This window comes from Cololabis saira, chromosome 7 (assembly GCF_033807715.1).
Source record: "Cololabis saira isolate AMF1-May2022 chromosome 7, fColSai1.1, whole genome shotgun sequence".
NCBI lineage: Eukaryota > Metazoa > Chordata > Actinopteri > Beloniformes > Belonidae > Cololabis > Cololabis saira.
The window spans coordinates 911976-934225 of NC_084593.1; the positions used below are offsets into that span (position 1 = coordinate 911976).

The 22250-nt window shown below is 48.6% G+C and overlaps 1 protein-coding gene across 5 annotated transcripts in view; it reads left to right on the forward strand.

Annotated features, from left to right (window-relative positions):
* Positions 1–22250, forward strand: part of slc44a1b (solute carrier family 44 member 1b) — a 52967-nt gene that overhangs the window by 13905 nt on the left and 16812 nt on the right. For 4 of the 5 annotated variants that reach the window (XM_061724705.1, XM_061724706.1, XM_061724703.1 and 1 more), the window contains exons 3-9: positions 3032–3174; positions 10529–10665; positions 12917–13010; positions 18729–18898; positions 18978–19067; positions 19645–19805; positions 21677–21863. In XM_061724705.1, coding sequence (XP_061580689.1) covers positions 3032–3174; positions 10529–10665; positions 12917–13010; positions 18729–18898; positions 18978–19067; positions 19645–19805; positions 21677–21863 — 982 coding nt within the window. Of the gene's footprint in view, positions 1–3031; positions 3175–10528; positions 10666–10760; positions 10786–12916; positions 13011–18728; positions 18899–18977; positions 19068–19644; positions 19806–21676; positions 21864–22250 lie in introns of those variants that run through there. The other variant, XM_061724707.1, reaches the window with a different exon arrangement.

Here is a 22250-nt window from a genome sequence, read left to right on the forward strand (position 1 = left end):
GAAGCTCCGCTGGCACAGCTCAGGCCATGATTGACCTCAGAGTCAATGTTTGGAGGAGAGGAGGCTGCCGAGGTTGGGGAGGTGGTCAACATTTCCAAGCGTGGTGTTGTCCACTTTTATGGTGGGTGGAGTAGTGGCTGGTTGGGAGGAGGCTGATGTAGCACCTGGGTCTTCTTGATGTTCAGGGCCAGACCCAGGGCTCTGCATGCCTTAGCAAAGGCGTTCAGGAGGCCCTGGAGCTCTGCAGAGTGTGCTACGATGGCTTTGTCGTCTGAAAACTGGAGCTCCATGATGGAGGTGTATCGAATCTTAGTTTTGGCTTTGAACCTGTACCAGATCGGAGTTCCTTGTGGCAGCTCTTTGCCAATGAGGTGTAGTATGGCAGAAATTAAGACCGAAAACAAGGTTGGAGCAATGATGCATCCCTGTTTGACCCCTGTTTGACCCCTGTCTCCACCGTGAAGGGCTCAGACAAGGAGCCGCTGCTGTTGAGAACTGCGGCATCTCTGGGGAATCTCTGGGGAATATCTGGGGCATCTCTGGGACATCTCTGGGGCATCTCTGGGGCATCTCTGGGGAATCTCTGGGGAATCTCTGGGGCGTCTCTGGGGCGTCTCTGGGGCGTCTCTGGGGCATCTCTGGGGCATCTCTGGGGCATCTCTGGGGCATTTATGGGGCATCTCTGGGGTGTCTCTGGGGCGTCTCTGGGGCGTCTCTGGGGCATCTCTGGGGCATCTCTGGGGCATCTCTGCGGCGTCTCTGGGGCATCTCTGGGGCATCTCTGGGGCGTCTCTGGGGCATCTCTGGGGCGTCTCTGGGGCATCTCTGGGGCGTCTCTGGGACATCTCTGGGGCATCTCTGGGGCATCTCTGGGGAATCTCTGGGGCGTCTCTGGGGCATCTCTGGGACGTCTCTGGGACGTCTCTGGGGCATCTCTGGGGCGTCTCTGGGACGTCTCTGGGACGTCTCTGGGGCGTCTCTGGGGAATCTCTGGGGAATCTCTGGGGCGTTTCTGGGGCATCTCTGGGGCGTCTCTGGGGCATCTCTTGGGCGTCTCTGGGGCGTCTCTGGGGCGTCTCTGGGGCATCTCTGGGGCGTCTCTGGGGCGTCTCTGGGGCGTCTCTGGGGCATCTCTGGGGCATCTCTGGGGCGTCTCTGGGGAATCTCTGGGGCGTCTCTGGGGAATCTCTGGGGAATCTCTGGGGAATCTCTGGGCCCACTGCTGCTCCGAGATCCCACACAGCTCAGCCTGGAACCTCCAGGAACCAGTTACCGTGTGTGGCCACCAGGAGGCATGTGTGGCCACCAGGAGGCGTGTGTGGCCACCAGGAGGCGTGTGTGGCCACCAGGAGGCGTGTGTGGCCACCAGGAGGCGTGTGCGAGTCTTGGCAGTGGAGAGGCCGAGTACCAGCGGAGGAGACTCACGCACTCGCCTCCTCTTCACCCCCGGAAACAGAGGGCTAGCTAACAGAGGGCTGGCTAATAGAGGGCTAGCTAACAGAGGGCTAGCTAATAGAGGGCTAGCTAACAGAGGGCTGGCTAATAGAGGGCTAGCTAACAGAGGGCTAGCTAATAGAGGGCTAGCTAACAGAGGGCTGGCTAATAGAGGGCTAGCTAACAGAGGGCTAGCTAATAGAGGGCTAGCTAACAGAGGGCTAGCTAATAGAGGGCTAGCTGACAGAGTGCTAGCTGACAGAGGGCTAGCTAATAGAGGGCTAGCTGACAGAGTGCTAGCTGACAGAGGGCTAGCTAATAGAGGGCTAGCTGACAGAGTGCTAGCTGGCGGCGCTAGCTGAAAGCAGAAAGTAGCAAGCAGAGGCAGCTGTTAGCTGAACTAACTACAGCAGGGGTGTCGGACTAGATTCCTCGAGGGCCGCAATCCTGCATGTTTTAGATGTCTCCTTGCATCAACACACCTGATTCAAATTAACGGTCGTTCCCAGCTTGTCATCAACGTCTGGAGGACTCTGTTGTTGACACAGTTCCTTGTATCACGGTGTGCTGAAGCAGGGAAACATCTAAAACATGCAGGAATGCGGCCCTCGAGGACTGGAGTCCGAGACCCCTGAACTACAGGCACTGCTACTCCAACACTACCGCACTGACGTGTCACACGCCCTGTGTGCTTACACACACACACACACACACACACACACACACCGTACTACACCCATACTACACTTATACTACACCGTACTACACCGTACTACACGTACTAAACCATACTACACCGATACTACACCGTACTACACCCATAGCACACCGTACTACACGTACTAAACCATACTACACCGATACTACACCGTACTACACCGTACTACACCGTACTACACCCATACTACACCGTACTACACGTACTACACCATAGTACACCGTACTACACCTAACTACACTGTATTACACCGTACTACACCGATACTACATGTACTACACCATAGTACACCGCACTACACGTACTAAACCATACTACACCGATACTACACCGTACTACACCGTACTACACCGTACTACACCGTACTACACCCATACTACACCGTACTACACGTACTACACCATAGTACACCGTACTACACCTAACTACACTGTATTACACCGTACTACACCGATACTACATGTACTACACCATAGTACACCGCACTACACGTACTAAACCATACTACACCCATACTACACCGTACTACACCGTACTACACCCGTACTACACCGTACTACACGTACTACACCATAGTACACCGTACTACACCTAACTACACTGTATTACACCGTACTACACCGATACTACACCAATACTACACCGTACAACACCAATACAACACTGTACTACACCGTACTACACCGTACTACATGTACTACACCATAGTACACCGCACTTTAATCTGTACTAAGTTATACTTTAATCTAGCGTTAGGTGGTAAAGTTGTAGTATCAGGTACTAAGTTGTACTTTCCCCCAGGTCTCTAACGTCTCTAACGTCCCCTGTGTCTCTAACGTCTCTAACGTCCCTCCTGTCCCCTCTTGTCCCCCTGTCCAGGGCTGCATCTGCGGCTTCACCGTGGCCACCGGAGGAGCCGCCCGGCTGATTCTGGGCTACGACAGCTACGGAAACACCTGCAGTCGACGCAACGAGCAGATCGAGGGAGTTCGGCTGAGCGGCCTGGACCACACCGACAGGAAGTAAGGGGGGGGGCAGGAAGTGAGGGGGGGGGGGGGGGGGGGGGGCGGCACCTGCTCGGCCTGCTCACTCCTCAGCTTCAGGAGACCTGAGATCAGGGCGGGGCCTCCCGGGGCCGGTCGAGGGTTCAACGCCCAGGACTGACTTAGGGAGGAGACCTGGGGGAGGAAATGGGGAACAAATTGGGATACATTTTTTTTTTGGGGGGGGTGCGATTTATGTATTGATAATCATTCCTACACATGTATCTCGATAAAATATTGATATTTTTAACCCACCCCTAGTTTCTGCCCTGGTTCTGCTATGATTGTCCCAGGTTCCACCCTCGTTAACTCCTATAGTTCCAGCCTGGTCCCCTCCTATGGTTCCAGCCGGGTCCCGTCCATCGTTACCTTATGATTCCACTGGGGTTCTTAAACGTTCCCACACATTTCTCCCATGGTTCCATCCTTGTCCCCCCCGGTCCTCCTGATTCTCCTGCCCCCCCGGTCTGGTCTGGTGGTGGAGGTTCCACGGTGCGTTCAGGGACCTGCGGGAGATTATTCACCCTCAGCTCAGATGCTGAGTCACCAGCAGAGCAGCTTACACACACACACACACACACACACACACACACACACACACACACACACACACACACACACACACACACACACACACACACACACACACACACACACACACACACACACACACACACACACACACACTCTCTGCAGCTAAGCCTAGCTCCCTCTGGGGGGGTAAGAACCTGTGATCTATTTGTAGCAGCTCTAAACCTGGACTCTGCAGGTGCTGCAGTCCAGGTCCTGGAGTCCAGGAGCTCCGCAGACCTGGATCTGGATCTGGTGTGTGTGGGGGTCTGTCTGGTGGAGAACCTAGAACCTGCATCCTGGACTGGTAGGACCTGGTCTCAGGACCCATAGGGTCTGGTTCTGGTTTACTGGTTTAGGGGTCTGAGGTTGTTTTTAGGGGTCTGAGGTGGTCTGAGGGGGTCTGAAGTGGAGTGAGGTTTAAGGTGGTCTAAGGTGGTCTGAGGTCTGAGGTGGACTGAGGTCTAAGGTGGTCTGAGGTGGACTGAGGTCAAAGGTGGTCTGAGGGGGTCTGAGGTTGTTTTTAGGGGTCTGAGGTGGTCTGAGGGGGTCTGAAGTGGAGTGAGGTTTAAGGTGGTCTAAGGTGGACTGAGGTCTGAGGTGGACTGAGGTCTGAGGTGGTCTGAGGGGGTCTGAGGTGGACTGAGGTCAAAGGTGGACTGAGGGGGCAGCAGGGTCAGGGATTCCGGCCTCTGTGGGGGGCAGTTCTTGGCAGCGTGGGCCCGGTCCTGGACCCGGATCTCTGAAGTCCTTTGTTGGTCAGCCGGTCAGCTGAGTCCTGGTCAGAGTCCTGTGCCAGGTCCAGGTCCTCCCACCGCCGCATTCTGGCCTCCGGGTCGACCCCCCCCCCCCCCCCCCCCCCCTCCGGTCCTGCTGCTCCGGTCTGTCCCCAACTATCTCCAAACCGTCTAACTATCTCCAAACCGTCTAACTATCTCCAAACTGTTTATAACTATCTCCAAACTGTCTCTAACTATCTCCAAACTGTCTCTAACTATCTCCAAACTGTCTCTAACTATCTCCAAACTGTTTCTAACTATCCCCAAACTGTCTCTAACTATCTCCAAACTGTCTCTAACTATCTCCAAACTGTTTCTAACTATCCCCAAACTGTCTCTAACTATCTCCAAACTGTCTCTAACTATCTCCAAACTGTTTCTAACTATCTCCAAACTGTCTCTAACTATCTCCAGACTGTCTCTAACTATCTCCAAACTGTCTCTATCTCCAAACTGTCTCTAACTATCTCCAAACTGTCTCCAACTATCTCCAAACTGTCTCCAAACTGTGTCTAACTATCTCCAAACTGTCTCTATCTCCAAACTGTTTCTAACTATCCCCAAACTGTCTCTAACTATCTCCAGACTGTCTCTAACTATCTCTAGACTGTCACTAACTATCTCCAAACTGTTTCTAACTATCTCCAAACTGTCTCTAACTATCTCCAAACTGTCTCTATCTCCAAACTGTCTCTAACTATCTCCAAACTGTCTCTATCTCCAAACTGTCTCTAACTATCTCCAAACTGTCTCTAACTATCTCCAAACTGTCTCCAACTATCTCCAAACTGTCTCTAACTATCTCCAAACTGTCTCTAACTATCTCCAAACTGTCTCCAACTATCTCCAAACTGTCTCCAAACTGTCTCCAAACTGTCTCCAACTATCTCCAAACTGTCTCCAACTGTCTCCAAACTGTCTCCAAACTAGTGGAGTAGTAGTCTGGCCCTCGGCAGGAGGGTCCCCCCTTACGAGCCTGGTCCTGCTCAAGGTTTCTTCCCTCCTAAAGGGGAGTTTTTCCTTGCCACTGTTTGGCTTAAGGTTTTTCTCCCACTAGGGGAGTTTTTACCTGCCATTGTTTATGTAATAACTGCTCGGGGGTCATGTTCTGGGTATGGGTCTCTGGAAAGCGTCTAGAGACAACTCTGTTGTATTAGACGCTATATAAATAAAATTGAATTGAAAATTGAATAGTGATGCACCGAAATGAAAATCTTTGGCCATTTTTTCCCACTTATTCCACCGAACACCGAAAGTGTTTTTTTGCCATTTTCGGCCGAACAATTTCGGTTACCAAACAATCGGTGCATCACTACTCCAAACTGTCTCTAACTATCTGCAAACTGTCTCCAACTATCTTCAAACTGTCTTTAACTATCTCCAAACTGTCTCTTTTTTTTTTTAACCTTGTCTGCACACATATTAATGATTGATACCATGAAGGTAGAAACCAAAGGTATATATATGTGCATTATTACTATATTTAATATATATACATATATATACGCATACATATGCGTACACATACATAAATATACACATACAAACCCAGTGATTTTTCTATTTTTTATTTTTATTTTTTGGGGGGGGTGGGGAGGGGGGGGTGACGACATCCACTGAAAAATCCAGGAAGCAGGAACACACGGAGACACACGTCAAGCACTGGAAATCTGCAACAAAAAACCACAAACAAAACATGAAACCGGCACGGAGCCGACCAAAACACGAGCAGCGATCGACCCAAATCTTGAGATCTGATTGCAGTCTGAGCTAAGCTACCGCTACCGCTACCTAACCCCAAAAACTACAGAGCCAGCATGCAGGTGAACAAGCCAGTGTGTATGTCTATGTGTGTGTACGCGTGTATGTATATGATCATGCGTGTGTGTGTGTGTGTGTGTGTGTGTGTGTGTGTGTGTGTGTGTGTGTGTGTGTGTGTGTGTGTGTGTATGTGTATATGTGTATGCGTACATGTGTGTGTACATGTCTTTGTGGCTATGTGTGTGTGTATTAGTGGTGCACCGATTGTTCGGTAACCGAAATTGTTCGGCCGAAAATGGCAAAAAAACACTTTCGGTGTTCGGTGGAATAAGTGGGAAAAAAAACCGAACAATTAATAACGGCGTTGTAATATAAATAGACTGGCCGCTCCGTAACTGTTGCGCACCACATAAATCGTTGGCCAACCAAAAACTAACCACATAACGCTCCCGTAATGGTTGCGCACCACATAAATAGTTGGCCAACCAAACATTAACCACATAACGCTCCCGTAATGGTTGCGCACCACATAAATAGTTGGCCAACCAAAAACTAACCATATAAGAATGTTACCTAACATTCACCAGCAGGTGGAACCAAAACAACATAAATCAATCTATTACAGGTGCGTTTAGATGACGAAATCAAACAGCGAAGAGCGTGGAGTGAAGTGGTGCGGTGCAAACATGTCAGCAGTGTGGAAGTATTTTAGAGTGGCACAGAATAATACAAGAAGAAGAAGAAGAAGAAGAAGAATGGCTGTTTGCAATGAATGTTCTGCTCTAGAGGGGGCACATATGCAAAGTCTTTCAGCTACAAGTTTGATTTATCATTTGAAATGATAAAAAACCCTGAGCTCTTTAATGCATTTTTATTGTTTTAAGGCCTATGTTACAATGTTCAGTCAGTTAAGCCTAACGTAAGCTCAAAGATGGCCACAAAATTTATTTTGCTAATTTATTTATTTTAAATTATTGTTCTTTGCTGGTATAATGTCTGCTGGAATATTTAAGAAATGCTGGGAAATTAAAAAATGTTCAGTTTTTTGTGTTCAACAAATGTTTTCTACCTTGTAATTTTGTAAAAGATTTTTTTCTTTTAAAAGCATGCCTAAATCAAATGTATTTGATTTATGCAATGGTGCAAAAATTGGCAAAATAAATGAAAAACTGCGAAGAACCATGTTCGGTATTGTTCGGTATTCGGCCAAGTCTTTATTATTATTTTCGGTTTCGGTTTCGGCCACAAATTTTCATTTCGGTGCATCACTAGTGTGTATGTATATGTTTGTGTGGCTGTGTATGTGTGTGTATATGTATGTGACTGAGTGGCTATATGTGTGTGTGTGTGTGTGTGTGTGTGTGTGTGTGTAATAATCCAAACAAAGCTCCACCTGAAGTGTATCTATAGTGGGGGAGGGGGGGTGCAACCCCGCCACCTGCGAGACCAGAGGCCGACACGGAAGAACCCGGAACCCAGGCCACCGGCAACCCCACAGAGGGGAAAAGTAGGAGGGAGGCAACCCACCGCCTGCGAAGCGAAAAAAGCGAAAAAAGTGTAGTTCCTAAGGGTTGGGTGTAAAGAGCGCCATGTATCGCAAAGACCCAGATCATTCATGTATTGCTTAACAATACTTGCTGACTGCCAACTCCTGTGTCCGCCTGCATTACTGTCTATTTACTTTACTAGTTACTATCTCCAAACTGTCTCTAACTATCTCCAAACTGTCTCCAACTATCTCCAAACTGTCTCTAACTATCTCCAGACTGTCTCCAACTATCTCCAAACTGTCTCCAACTATCTCCAGACTGTCTCCAACTATCTCCAAACTGTCTCTAACTATCTCCAAACTGTCTCCAACTATCTCCAAACTGTCTCTAACTATCTCCAAACTGTCTCCAACTATCTCCAAACTGTCTCTAACTATCTCCAAACTGTCTCCAACTATCTCCAGACTGTCTCTAACTATCTCCAAACTGTCTCTATCTCCAAACTGCCTCTAACTATCTCCAAACTGTCTCTAACTATCTCCAAACTGTCTCTAACGATCTCCAAACTGTCTCTAACTATCTCCAAACTGTCTCCAACTATCTCCAAACTGTCTCTATGTCCAAACTGTCTCTAACTATCTCCAACTATCTCCAAACTGTCTCTATCTCCAAACTGCCTCTAACTATCTCCAAACTGTCTCTATGTCCAAACTGTCTCTAACTATCTCCAACTATCTCCAAACTGTCTCTATGTCCAGACTGTCTCTAACTATCTCCAAACTGTCTCCAACTATCTCCAAACTGTCTCTATGTCCAAACTGTCTCTAACTATCTCCAAACTGTCTCTAACTATCTCCAAACTGTCTCCAACTATCTCCAAACTGTCTCTATGTCCAAACTGTCTCTAACTATCTCCAGACTGTCTCTAACGATCTCCAAACTGGACGGTGGGTTGTAGAAGGCTCTCAGCAGCTCCTCTCCAACATGGTTCCTCCTGAGCTCTCAGGAAGTTCAGGCGCTGCTGGGCCTTCCTGATGACAGCTCTGGTGTTGTCAGTCCAAGAGAGCTCAGCTGAGATGATGCAGCCCAGGAGCATGGAGCTGTGTAGCCTCTCTACCCGGTTGCCATGGATGCAGAGGGGGGGCAGCTCAGATCTGGGCCTCCTGAAGTCCACAATCATTTCTCTTGTCTTTGTGGTGTTTAGAGTCAGGTTGTGAGCCTGACACCACACAGACGGACTCGTCTCCGCCTGTGATCAGCCCCACACCGGGGTGTCGTCTGCAAACCTTCCTATGGTGCTGGTGGTGAAGAGGTTTGCGGTCGGCGGTGTCCAGGGTGAAGAGCAGTAGCTCAGCACAGCCTTGTGGGGAGCAGCGCTCCCTAGTGATGCACCGAAATGAAAATAATAATGAACACTTGGCCGAACACAGGCAGGACAGACTTCAAGTTTGATTGATTAAAGTCGCCTGCGATTATTGTGGGATTATCCGGGTTGGCCCCCTGTAGCATCTGTAGCATCTGTAGCATCTGTAGCGTCTGTAGCGTCTGTAGCGTCTGTAGTGTCTTTAGCACCTGTAGCGTCTGTAGTGTCTGTAGCGTCTGTAGCATCTGTAGCGTCTGTAGCGTCTGTAGCATCTGTAGCGTCTGTAGTGTCTGTAGCGTCTGTAGCATCTGTAGCATCTGTAGCGTCTGTAGTGTCTGTAGCATCTGCTGTAGCGTCTGTAGCGTCTCTAGCATCTGTAGGGTCTGTAGCGTCTGTAGCGTCTGTAGCGTCTGTGGCATCTGTAGCATCTGTAGCGTCTGTAGCATCTGTAGCGTCTGTAGCGTATGTAGCGTCTGTAGCATCTGCTGTAGCGTCTGTAGCGTCTGTAGCGTCTCTAGCATCTGCTGTAGCGTCTGTAGCGTCTGTAGCATCTGCTGTAGCGTCTGTAGCGTCTGTAGCGTCTGTAGCGTCTGTTTATTATTTGTTTATTTGATTGGATCCCCATTAGCAGCTGCACAGCAGCTACTAATCTTCCTGGGGTCCACCCGTAAGTTCACATAGAGTAATAAAAAAGTTCAACTAAAATACAAATTATAGTGATAAGGAAAAACTTACACTAATGATGACAGCAACCATTGCAGCAATAATTAAAACTATGATAACAATTAAGTAAAATTACAAGACAAAAAAACAGAAGCAACAAGAAAAAAATACTACCCAATAATAAATAAATAAAATGAAACAGAAATAATTATCTCATACATCAACTTAAGGAATAAAACAAAATAAAACAGTAACAACAATCTTAATCATCATCATATGTGAGTGTGTATGTGTCTCTGCCCGTGCCCTCGTCGTGTGCCTTCTACCTATTACTATATATTACTATATATTACTATGGGCTGTCAGATGACATTTGTAGCATTTGTAGCATCTGTAGCATCTGTAGCGCCGTGATTAGCACGGCTGTTAGCTGTCTCGGCAGAGAAAAAGGACGGCATTTAACGGAAATGGATTCTAAATCCAGTGAACAAAATGTGTGTGTCCCGGTCCCTGGTCCAGGTCCCGGTCTCTACCACCCCCGCCACCCCCCCGATCCTGGTCCAGGTCCAGGTCCCGGTCTCACGTCCCGGTCTCTGTCCCCCCCCCCGGTCCTGGTCCAGGTCCAGGTCCCTGGTCCTGGTCCTGGTCCAGGTCCCCGGTTCCTGGTCCAGGTCCGGGTCTCACGTGCCGGTCTCTGTCCCCCCCAGGTTCGTGTTCTTCCTGGATCCCTGCAACATCGATCTGGTCCAGAGGAAGATCAGGTCTGCAGCTCTGTGCGTCTCCCAGTGCCCCCCCCAGGAACTGAAGACCTACCAGGACCTGAAGACGTTCGCCATGGTCAACGGTGAGGGGGGGGTTCAGGGGTCGGGGGAGGTCAGGTGACCTGGGGGGTCAGGGGTCATGTGATCTGGGGGGTCAGGGGTCAGGTCCCTCCAGGAACTGAAGACGTTCGCCATGGTCAACGGTGAGGGGGGGGGGTCAGGGGGGGGTCATGTGACCTGGAGGGTCAGGGGGGGGAATCAGGGGGGGGGGTCAGGGGTCATGTGACCTGGGGAGGGGGGGGGGGGTCAGGGGTCAGGGGGGGCTCAAATGATTGGCAGTAACAGATACATATAATTGTGTGTCATCAGCATATAGAATATTATGATGGACCAGTGGTGACTGTACAGAAGTAGAGGACCTAGAACTGACCCTTGTGGGACTCCGTACTGAACTAGAACTGACCCTTGTGGGACTCCGTACTGAACTAGAACTGACCCTTCTGGGACAGTGCGAAGGTCCTATTGTATCTGTAGGAGATGTTCTCTTTTTTTTCCTCGTCGTTTTTATCTTTATTTTTCTTCCGACTAAATTAGGTCCTTTTTCCCCCTAAACGTGCCCCAAAAGTCACCAAATTTATCACCAAGCCAGGCCTTGTGAAAAATGTGATATTTCATGGTTTGCATTAATGGGCGTGGCCTAACGGCTCAACAGCGCCCCCTAGAAAACTTTGTGTCTGAAGCCCCACAATATGGTTTGACGTACATGTACGAAAATCGGTACACACCTGTATCATGTCACAACTTAAAGAAAAGTCTCTTGGTGCCATGGCCCAAACCCAACAGGAAGTCGGACATTTTGAGTTAATCGTGTCTTTTTGGTGCAATTTATGCCATTTCTTCGGCAGTTAATACGGCCCGAACCGTAACGTGCACCCAGGTGTGTTATACATCAAAATATGCGTCTCCATCCTGCGACTACGCGCATTACTTTTCTCCTTCAAAAGTGTTACCGTGGCGACGCTAGACGCCAAAAAGCGCACCCCCCCTTCATCTGATTGGTCCATATTTGATAGTTCCTATTTTCTGTCATAACTTTTGAATAGTTTGACATAAAGAGTCGTGGTGGTTCATCGGACTCAGTTTTGAGTACTTGACTTTTATTGGTGGAAATTGCAGGCGCGAGGGCCCGTTCATGCGTTCATCGCTGCTTGCAGCTTTAATTATTATTATTATTTATTCAATTTAGCACTTTGGTGCTGAGGCAGTTCGCCATGGTCAACGTTGGGGGGGGGGGGTCCAGCGGAGGCGCGTCGTCATGGTGATGGTGATGATGATGATGCAGCGTCTGCGTAGACAAAGGCCCCCTGAGGGTCCCGGGTCCCGTGTCCTGGTGCCGCCCGGCGCCGGTCCGGTCTGAGGGTCCAGTGTCTACAGGAGACACAAACGTGACCCCCAGCGATGACATCACCGTCTCCGCGGCAACGCTGATATCACCGTCTCCGCGGCAACGCTGATATCACCGTCTCCGCGGCAACTGAGGCGTCTGAAAGGAGGCTCTGTCCTCCAGGACCTGCAGTCTGGGGACGGTTCTGGTTCTGGTCCTGGTTCTGGTCCAGGTCCTGGTTCTGGTCCAGGTTCTGGTTCTGGTCCAGGTCCTGGTTCTGGTTCTGGTCCAGGTCCTGGTTCTGGTCCAGGTCCTGGTTCTGGTCCAGGTCCTGGTTCTGGTCCTGGTTCTGGTTCTGGTTCTGGTTCTGGTCCAGGTTCTGGTTCTGGTCCAGGTCCTGGTTCTGGTTCTGGTCCAGGTCCTGGTTCTGGTCCAGGTTCTGGTTCTGGTCCAGGTCCTGGTTCTGGTCCTGGTCCTGGTCCTGGTTCTGGTTCTGGTTCTGGTTCTGGTCCTGGTTCTGGTCCTGATCCTGATCCTGGTTCAGGTCCTGGTCCTGATCCTGGTCCTGGTTCTGGTTCTGGTTCTGGTTCTGGTCCTGGTCCTGGTCCTGATCCTGGTCCTGGTCCTGGTCCTGGTTCTGGTTCTGGTTCTGGTCCTGGTCCTGATCCTGGTCCTGATCCTCATCCTGGTTCTGGTTCTGGTTCTGTTTCTGGTTCTGGTCCTGATCCTGGTCCTGGTTCTGGTTCTGGTTCTGGTTCTGGTCCTGGTCCTGATCCTGGTCCTGGTCCTGGTTCTGGTTCTGGTCCCAGACCCGGTCTTGATCCTGGTCCTGGTTCTGGTTCTGGTTCTGGTTCTGATCCTGGTCCTGATCCTGGTCCTGGTCCTGGTCCCGGTCCCGGTCCAGGTCCTGATCCCGATCCTGATCCCGGTTCTGGTTCTGGTCTCTGCAGGGTCGGAGCTCTGCTCCTACGAGTTGGCGGGTCACAAGTATCCGGGTCATCCGGACCGGTTCACCAGGTGTCCCAAACTACCGGTTCCCCCGAGGTGAGTTCACCCATTCATCCCTTCACCCATTCATCCCTTCATCACTTCATCACTTCATCCCTTCATCACTTCATCCCTTCACCCCTTCATCACTTCATCACTTCATCACTTCATCCCTTCACCCCTTCATCACTTCATCACTTCATCCCTTCATCCATCCATCCATCATCCATCCATCCATCATCCATCCATCATCCATCCATCATCCATCCATCCATCATCCATCCATCCATCATCCATCCATCCATCATCCATCCATCCATCCATCCATCCATCCATCATCCATCCATCATCCATCCATCCATCATCCATCCATCATCCATCCATCCATCCATCATCCATCCATCCATCATCCATCCATCATCCATCATCCATCATCCATCCATCATCCATCCATCCATCATCCATCCATCATCCATCATCCATCCATCATCCATCCATCCATCATCCATCCATCCATCATCCATCCATCATCCATCCATCCATCCATCATCCATCCATCATCCATCCATCATCCATCCATCCATCCATCATCCATCCATCATCCATCCATCATCCATCCATCCATCATCCATCCATCCATCATCCATCCATCATCCATCCATCCATCCATCATCCATCCATCATCCATCCATCCATCATCCATCCATCATCCATCCATCCATCATCCATCCATCCATCATCCATCCATCATTCATCCATCCATCCATCATCCATCCATCATCCATCCATCATCCATCATCCATCCATCCATCATCCATCCATCATCCATCCATCATCCATCATCCATCCATCCATCATCCATCCATCATCCATCATCCATCCATCCATCATCCATCCATCATCCATCCATCATCCATCATCCATCCATCCATCCATCATCCATCATCCATCCATCATCCATCCATCCATCATCCATCCATCATTCATCCATCCATCCATCATCCATCCATCATCCATCCATCCATCATCCATCCATCATCCATCCATCCATCCATCCATCATCCATCCATCCATCATCCATCCATCATCCATCATCCATCATCCATCCATCCATCATCCATCCATCATCCATCATCCATCCATCATCCATCCATCCATCATCCATCCATCATCCATCCATCATCCATCCATCCATCATCCATCCATCCATCATCCATCCATCCATCCATCCATCATCCATCCATCATTCATCCATCCATCCATCATCCATCCATCATCCATCCATCCATCATCCATCCATCATCCATCCATCATCCATCCATCATCCATCCATCATCCATCCATCCATCATCCATCCATCCATCATCCATCCATCATCCATCCATCATCCATCATCCATCCATCATCCATCCATCCATCATCCATCCATCATTCATCCATCCATCCATCATCCATCCATCATCCATCCATCCATCATCCATCCATCATCCATCCATCATCCATCATCCATCCATCCATCCATCCATCATCCATCCATCCATCATCCATCCATCATCCATCATCCATCATCCATCCATCCATCATCCATCCATCATCCATCATCCATCCATCATCCATCCATCCATCATCCATCCATCATCCATCCATCATCCATCCATCCATCATCCATCCATCCATCATCCATCCATCCATCCATCCATCATCCATCCATCATTCATCCATCCATCCATCATCCATCCATCATCCATCCATCCATCATCCATCATCCATCATCCATCATCCATCCATCCATCATCCATCCATCATCCATCATCCATCCATCATCCATCCATCCATCATCCATCCATCATCCATCCATCATCCATCCATAATCCATCCATCATCCATCATCCATCCATCCATCATCCATCCATCCATCCATAATCCATCCATCATCCATCATCCATCCATCCATCATCCATCATCCATCCATCATCCATCCATCCATCCATCCATCCATGATCCATCCATCCATCCATCCATCCATCATCCATCCATCCATCATCCATCCATCCATCCATAATCCATCCATCATCCATCATCCATCCATCCATCATCCATCCATCATCCATCCATCCATCCATCCATAATCCATCCATCATCCATCCATCCATCATCCATCCATCATCCATCCATCCATCCATCCATCATCCATCCATCATCCATCCATCCATCATCCATCCATCCATCATCCATCCATCCATCCATCCATCCATCATCCATCCATCATCCATCCATCCATCATCCATCCATCCATCCATCATCCATCCATCATCCATCCATCATCCATCCATCATCCATCCATCCATCCATCATCCATCCATCATCCATCCATCATCCATCATCCATCCATCCATCATCCATCCATAATCCATCATCCATCCATCCATCATCCATCCATCCATCATCCATCCATCATCCATCCATCCATCCATCCATCATCCATCCATCCATCATCCATCCATCATCCATCCATCATCCATCCATCATCCATCCATCATCCATCCATCCATCATCCATCATCCATCATCCATCATCCATCCATCCATCCATCATCCATCCATCCATCATCCATCCATCATCCATCCATCCATCATCCATCCATCCATCCATCCATCCATCCATCATCCATCCATCATCCATCCATCATCCATCCATCATCCATCCATCCATCCATCATCCATCCATCCATCCATCATCCATCCATCCATCATCCATCCATCATCCATCCATCATCCATCCATCCATCATCCATCCATCCATCATCCATCCATCCATCATCCATCCATCCATCCATCCATCATCCATCCATCCATCATCCATCCATCATCCATCCATCATCCATCCATCATCCATCCATCATCCATCCATCCATCATCCATCATCCATCCATCATCCATCATCCATCCATCCATCCATCATCCATCCATCATCCATCCATCATCCATCCATCATCCATCCATCCATCATCCATCATCCATCCATCATCCATCCATCCATCATCCATCCATCATCCAGCCATCCATCATCCATCATCCATCCATCATCCATCATCCATCCATCATCCATCCATCCGTCATCCATCCATCATCCATCCATCCATCATCCATCATCCATCATCCATCCATCCATCCATCATCCATCCATCCATCCATCCATCCATCATCCATCATCCATCATCCATCATCCATCCATCATCCAGCCATCCATCATCCATCCATCATCCATCATCCATCCATCATCCATCCATCCGTCATCCATCCATCATCCATCCATCCATCATCCATCATCCATCATCCATCCATCCATCCATCATCCATCCATCCATCCATCCATCCATCCATCCATCCATCATCCATCATCCATCATCCACCCATCATCCATCCATCCATCCATCATCCATCCATCATCCATCCATCCATCATCCATCCATCATCCATCCATCCATCATCCATCATCCATCCATCATCCATCCATCATCCATCATCCATCCATCCATCCATCCATCCATCCATCATCCATCATCCATCCTTCCATCATCCATCCATCATCCATCCATCATCCATCCATCATCCATCATCCATCCATCATCCATCATCCATCCATCCATCATCCATCCATCATCCATCCATCATCCATCCATCATCCATCATCCATCATCCATCCATCCATCCATCATCCATCCATCCATCATCCATCCATCATCCATCATCCATCCATCCATCCATCATCCATCCATCCATCATCCATCCATCCATCATCCATCCATCATCCATCCATCCATCATCCATCATCCATCATCCATCCATCCATCCATCATCCATCCATCCATCATCCATCATCCATCCATCCATCATCCATCATCCATCATCCATCCATCATCCATCATCCATCATCCATCCATCCATCCATCATCCATCCATCCATCATCCATCCATCCATCATCCATCCATCCATCCATCCATCATCCATCCATCCATCCATCCATCATCCATCCATCATCCATCATCCATCATCCATCCATCCATCATCCATCCATCCATCCATCCATCCATCCATCCATCCATCATCCATCCATCCATCATCCATCCATCATCCATCATCCATCATCCATCATCCATCCATCATCCATCCATCCATCCATCCATCATCCATCCATCCATCCATCCATCCATCATCCATCATCCATCCATCATCCATCATCCATCATCCATCCATCATCCATCCATCATCCATCCATCATCCATCATCCATCCATCCATCATCCATCCATCATCCATCATCCATCATCCATCATCCATCCATCATCCATCCATCCATCATCCATCCATCATCCATCCATCATCCATCCATCCATCCATCCATCATCCATCATCCATCCATCCATCCATCATCCATCCATCATCCATCCATCCATCATCCATCCATCATCCATCATCCATCATCCATCCATCATCCATCCATCCATCATCCATCCATCATCCATCCATCATCCATCCATCATCCATCATCCATCATCCATCCATCATCCATCATCCATCATCCATCCATCATCCATCATCCATCATCCATCCATCCATCATCCATCCATCCATCCATCCATCATCCATCCATCATCCATCCATCCATCCATCATCCATCATCCATCATCCATCATCCATCCATCATCCATCATCCATCCATCCATCATCCATCCATCCATCATCCATCCATCCATCCATCATCCATCATCCATCCATCCATCATCCATCCATCCATCATCCATCCATCCATCCATCATCCATCCATCATCCATCCATCATCCATCCATCACCCATTCATCCATCCATCATCAGAATCAGAATCAGGTTTATTAGGTCAGCTTAGAAAACAGTTTTTTGACTTCTGATACACCGGCAGCGACACGATGGTGTTGTGCGCCTGTTTTTCCAAGGGTAACACTGGGATGGGCGGTAAGTCGTGAACTTCTCTCAGAGCTGCTCCTCAGCCAATGTCCTTGATGTTATCAGACGGCTCGGTCAGTTCTGAAACAGGTCCACAGATGTTCCTGAGAGGGGAGGGCTAGTGGGGGCAGAGTCACCTTGTTTACATTCCACCAGGAAGATTGTGACCAGAGCGATCGGCCAAACCGCCCTGTCAAGGCCAGATTATAGGATCAACAATTATATTGAAAACAGGCAGCCTCAGTAATTTTCCGTCTGCCTTTAGTCTCTGGTTCATCAATGGCGACTCCAAACAGACGAATTTGTGATCAATTCCCGCCAAGCCGAGCTTCCAACTTCTCCAAGGTCTTATCCATCTTACCAATGAGCTCAAAGACGCCGCTAGCCTGCGATTCTGTTCAAGAATCACATCCAGCTTGCGGCTTTGCTCCGCCAAGGTTAAAGTCTGAGTGTTGATCGCCTTGCTTGACCCTTCAGCCACGTCCGGCAGCTCTGAAAGAGCCAGAACAGCTGTCGACCACTTACGCGTTTGTCGGTAGACCAGGAATCCCCCTCCTCCTATCAAGAGGATAATCAATAGAAATCCTGCTATCATAAATCCAATTATGAAGCATCTTCAACGTCCTCCACAGACAGAATCGCCAAACACAAAGGCTTCCAGTATTTGTAGGAATCCATTGAGTAAAAATCCATTGAGTAAAAAGACCTGGACCTGGAGACCTGGTCTCCAGGTCCAGGTCTCCAGGTCCAGGTCTCCAGGACCAGGTCTTAACCCCCCCCCTTGTCCCCCCAGCAAGCCGCTGCCTCTCTTCCGCCGCTGTACCCCGGTGGACGTGTCCTGCTATGCCCGCTTCGCTGAGGCCGTCGTCACCTTCGTGGGCGACGCCAGCGTCCTGCACCGGCTTATCGCCGGCGTCGTGGCCAGCAAGGAGATCATCGCCGGGCTCTGCGTGCTGGCTCTGGGTGAGAGGATGAGCTCACTTCCTGTCCCTCTGATGATGTCACTTCCTGTGGGACTAACCCCGCCCTCTTGTGTCCCCAGTCCTGTCCATGATCCTCATGGTGATCATCCGCTACATCTCCGCCGTGCTGGTCTGGATCCTGACCTGCCTGGTGGTGCTGGGATCCCTGGGTGAGTTACTGTACTAACACTAACTAGTGGTTAACTAACACTAACTAGTACTCAACAGTAACTAGTACTGACACTAACTAGTACTGACACTAACTATAGGTTTACTAACTAGCAGTGTGCTAACTAAAGGTTTGCTAACTAGTGGTTTGCTAACTAGCAGTGTGCTAACTAGCAGTGTGCTAACTAGTGGTTTTCTAAATAGTGGTTTGCTAACTAGCGGTGTGCTAACTAGTGGTGTGCTAACTAGCAGTGTGCTAACTAGCAGTGTGCTAACTAGAGGTTTGCTAACACTAGCTAGTCGCTGGCCAGGTCGCTCTTGGAAAAGAGATTTTTAATCTCAATGAGTCTTAACTGGTTAAATAAAGGTTATTATTATTATTATAACTAGCGGTTTACTAACTAGTGGTTTGCTGACTAGCGGTGTGTTAACATTACCTAGCGGTGTGCTAACCAGCGGTGTGCTAACATTACCTAGCGGTGTGCTAACACTACCTAGCAGTTTGCTACCTAGCCGTTTGCTGACTAGCGGTGTGTTAACATTACCTAGCGGTGTGCTAACTAGCGGTGTCTCTCCTAGCGGGTACCGGCGTGCTCTGGTGGCTCTACATCGACCACCGTCTCCATGGAAACGCCACGGCCGCGTCGTCGCCGGCGCCGCGGGAGGCCAAGGATCAGCCGGAGATCGGGGATGGCGGCCAGGCGCTGCTGGTTTACGCCGTAGCGGCCTCCGTGTTCACCGTAGGTGACCTAGCCTAGCCTAGCCGGCGTGTCGCCGACGCTCAGCTGTGTGTGTATGTGTATGTGTGTGTGTGTATATGTGTGTACATGTGTGTAGTAAGTTAGTTAGTTTATTTGTCCACAAGTGGAGTTTTGTCTTTTGTCTCATAACACAAAAACAACAGTAACATAACGCAGCAACAAACACTTAAGTTTCTGTGTCTTCCCTGTTATTTTTTAGGCTAGATTCACTTTTCTTTGTAGCTTGCATGTATTTTTTGTGGTGAGGTTGCCGTACCACATTGCCATGTTAAAGGTTAAGATTCCCTCTATGAGGTTCTGATAGACATTATATATTACTATGGAGACTATAATATATATGTTATAGTCTCCATAATCTGCTGCTCACACTAAAAGAGTTGCGCTTGCGTAGTAAATGTAGCCGTTGATTTCAAGATTTCAAGATGTTGTCAGTGTTGTTACTAAAGTTAAGATTGCTGTCAATAAAGGTATCTAGGTATTTAAAGTCTCCTACTCCCTCTACAGTGTGATCCTGGATTTTCAATGGGCTACACAGGATCTTTATCCAACATGTCCAGTTCCTTTGTTTTCATCACATTAATCTCCAAGAAGCTCAAATCACAGCAGTTATGGAGAGAAGACACGTGTCCTCTAAATGTCTCTCACCAACTTTATCCCCCTCTCAAGTAGAGAAGACACGTGTCCTCTAAATGTCTCTCACCAACTGTATCCCCCCTCTTAAGTAGAGCAACCGGATCGTCTGGTACTTAAACAGATTAATTTCTCTTGATCCAATTGGAACTCATTTGTGTACATTGAGAAAAGTAAGGGTGAGGGTTAGTCATCACTTCCCTCTGACTGCTTTTGTTTGCACTGATTTCCTTTTCCTTCGAACTACTTTTTATTTCCATCGCAATGTATATATACTGTCTATATCTTGTAAATATATATATTGTTTTACTTTTTTACCCCCTCCCCTGCATGTGTGTGTGAAGTTACTGCTGCTAACATGTGAGTTTCCCCATTGAGGGAGTAAAAGGATTATCTTATCTTATCTTATCTTACTTTTATAAGCAAACTGAAGATGATGTAAGGAGCCAGAAACAGACATTGTGATTTGTTTGCTTATGACTCTCTCAAAGCGTTTTCCCAGAATGGAAGTAAGAGCAATCAGCCTGAAATCTTTTGATTGAGTGGCTCTAGGTTTCTTAGGAAGAGGAACATTACACGACATGTTCCATGAATTCAGCATAGTTAAGGAATCAAGCAGATACTGGAAAAGCTCCAAAATTAAAATTAACTAATACAGGACAGACTAGCTACAAATATACCGGTGCATGTGTGTTAGTGTGTGTACATGTGTGTACATGTGTGTTAGTGTGTGTACATGTGTGTTAGTGTGTTTGTATATATGTGTGTTAGTGTGTGTACGTGTGTGTACATGTGTGTTAGTGTGTGTATATATGTGTGTACATGTGTACATGTGTATATGTGGGTGATTGATCATTGATCAGTGACTGGTTTCCTGATAACTTGATCCTGTGATCAGCAGCTTCAGTATCAGTGACCTTCGACCCCGACACCTTTGAGCTCAACGTGTGTGTGTGTGTGTGTGTGTGTGTGTGTGTGTGTGTGTGTGTGTGTGTGTGTGTGTGTGTGTGTGTGTGTGTGTGTGTGTGTGTGTGCGTGCGTGCGTGCGTGCGTGCGTGTGTGTGTGTACATGTATCCATGTTTATGTGCAGGTGATCTTGCTGCTGCTGATGCTGTTCATGAGGAAGCGCGTGGCTCTAACCGTGTGTGTATGTGTGCGTGTGTGTGTGTGTGTGTGTGTGTGTGTACATGTGTGTACATGTACGTGTGTTTATGTGCAGGTGATCCTGCTGCTGCTGATGCTGTTCATGAGGAAGCGCGTGGCTCTAACGGTGGCGTTGTTCCACGTAGCGGGGAAGGTTTTCCTGCACCTGCCGCTGCTGGCGCTGCAGCCGTTCATCACCTTCCTGGCCCTGCTGCTGTTCTGGCTGTACTGGACCCTGGTGCTGCTGTTCCTGGGGACCACCGGTGGGTCACTCACTCACTCACTCACTCACTCACTCACTCACTCACTCACTCACTCACTCACTCACTCACTCACTCACTCACTCACTCACTCACTCACTCACTCACTCACTCCGTTAGGTCACTGTTGTTAGGCCACTGCCGTTAGGTCACTGTTGTTAGGGCACTGTCGTTAGGGCACTGCCGTTAGGTCACTGCTGTTAGGGCACTGCCGTTAGGGCACTGCTGTTAGGGCACTGCCGTTAGGCCGTTAGGCCACTGACACTGCTGTTAGGTCACTGCCGTTAGGGCACTGCCGTTAGGGCACTGCCGTTAGGTCACTGTCGTTAGGCCGTTAGGCCACTGCCGTTAGGGCACTGCCATTAGGGCACTGCCGTTAGGCCGTTAGGC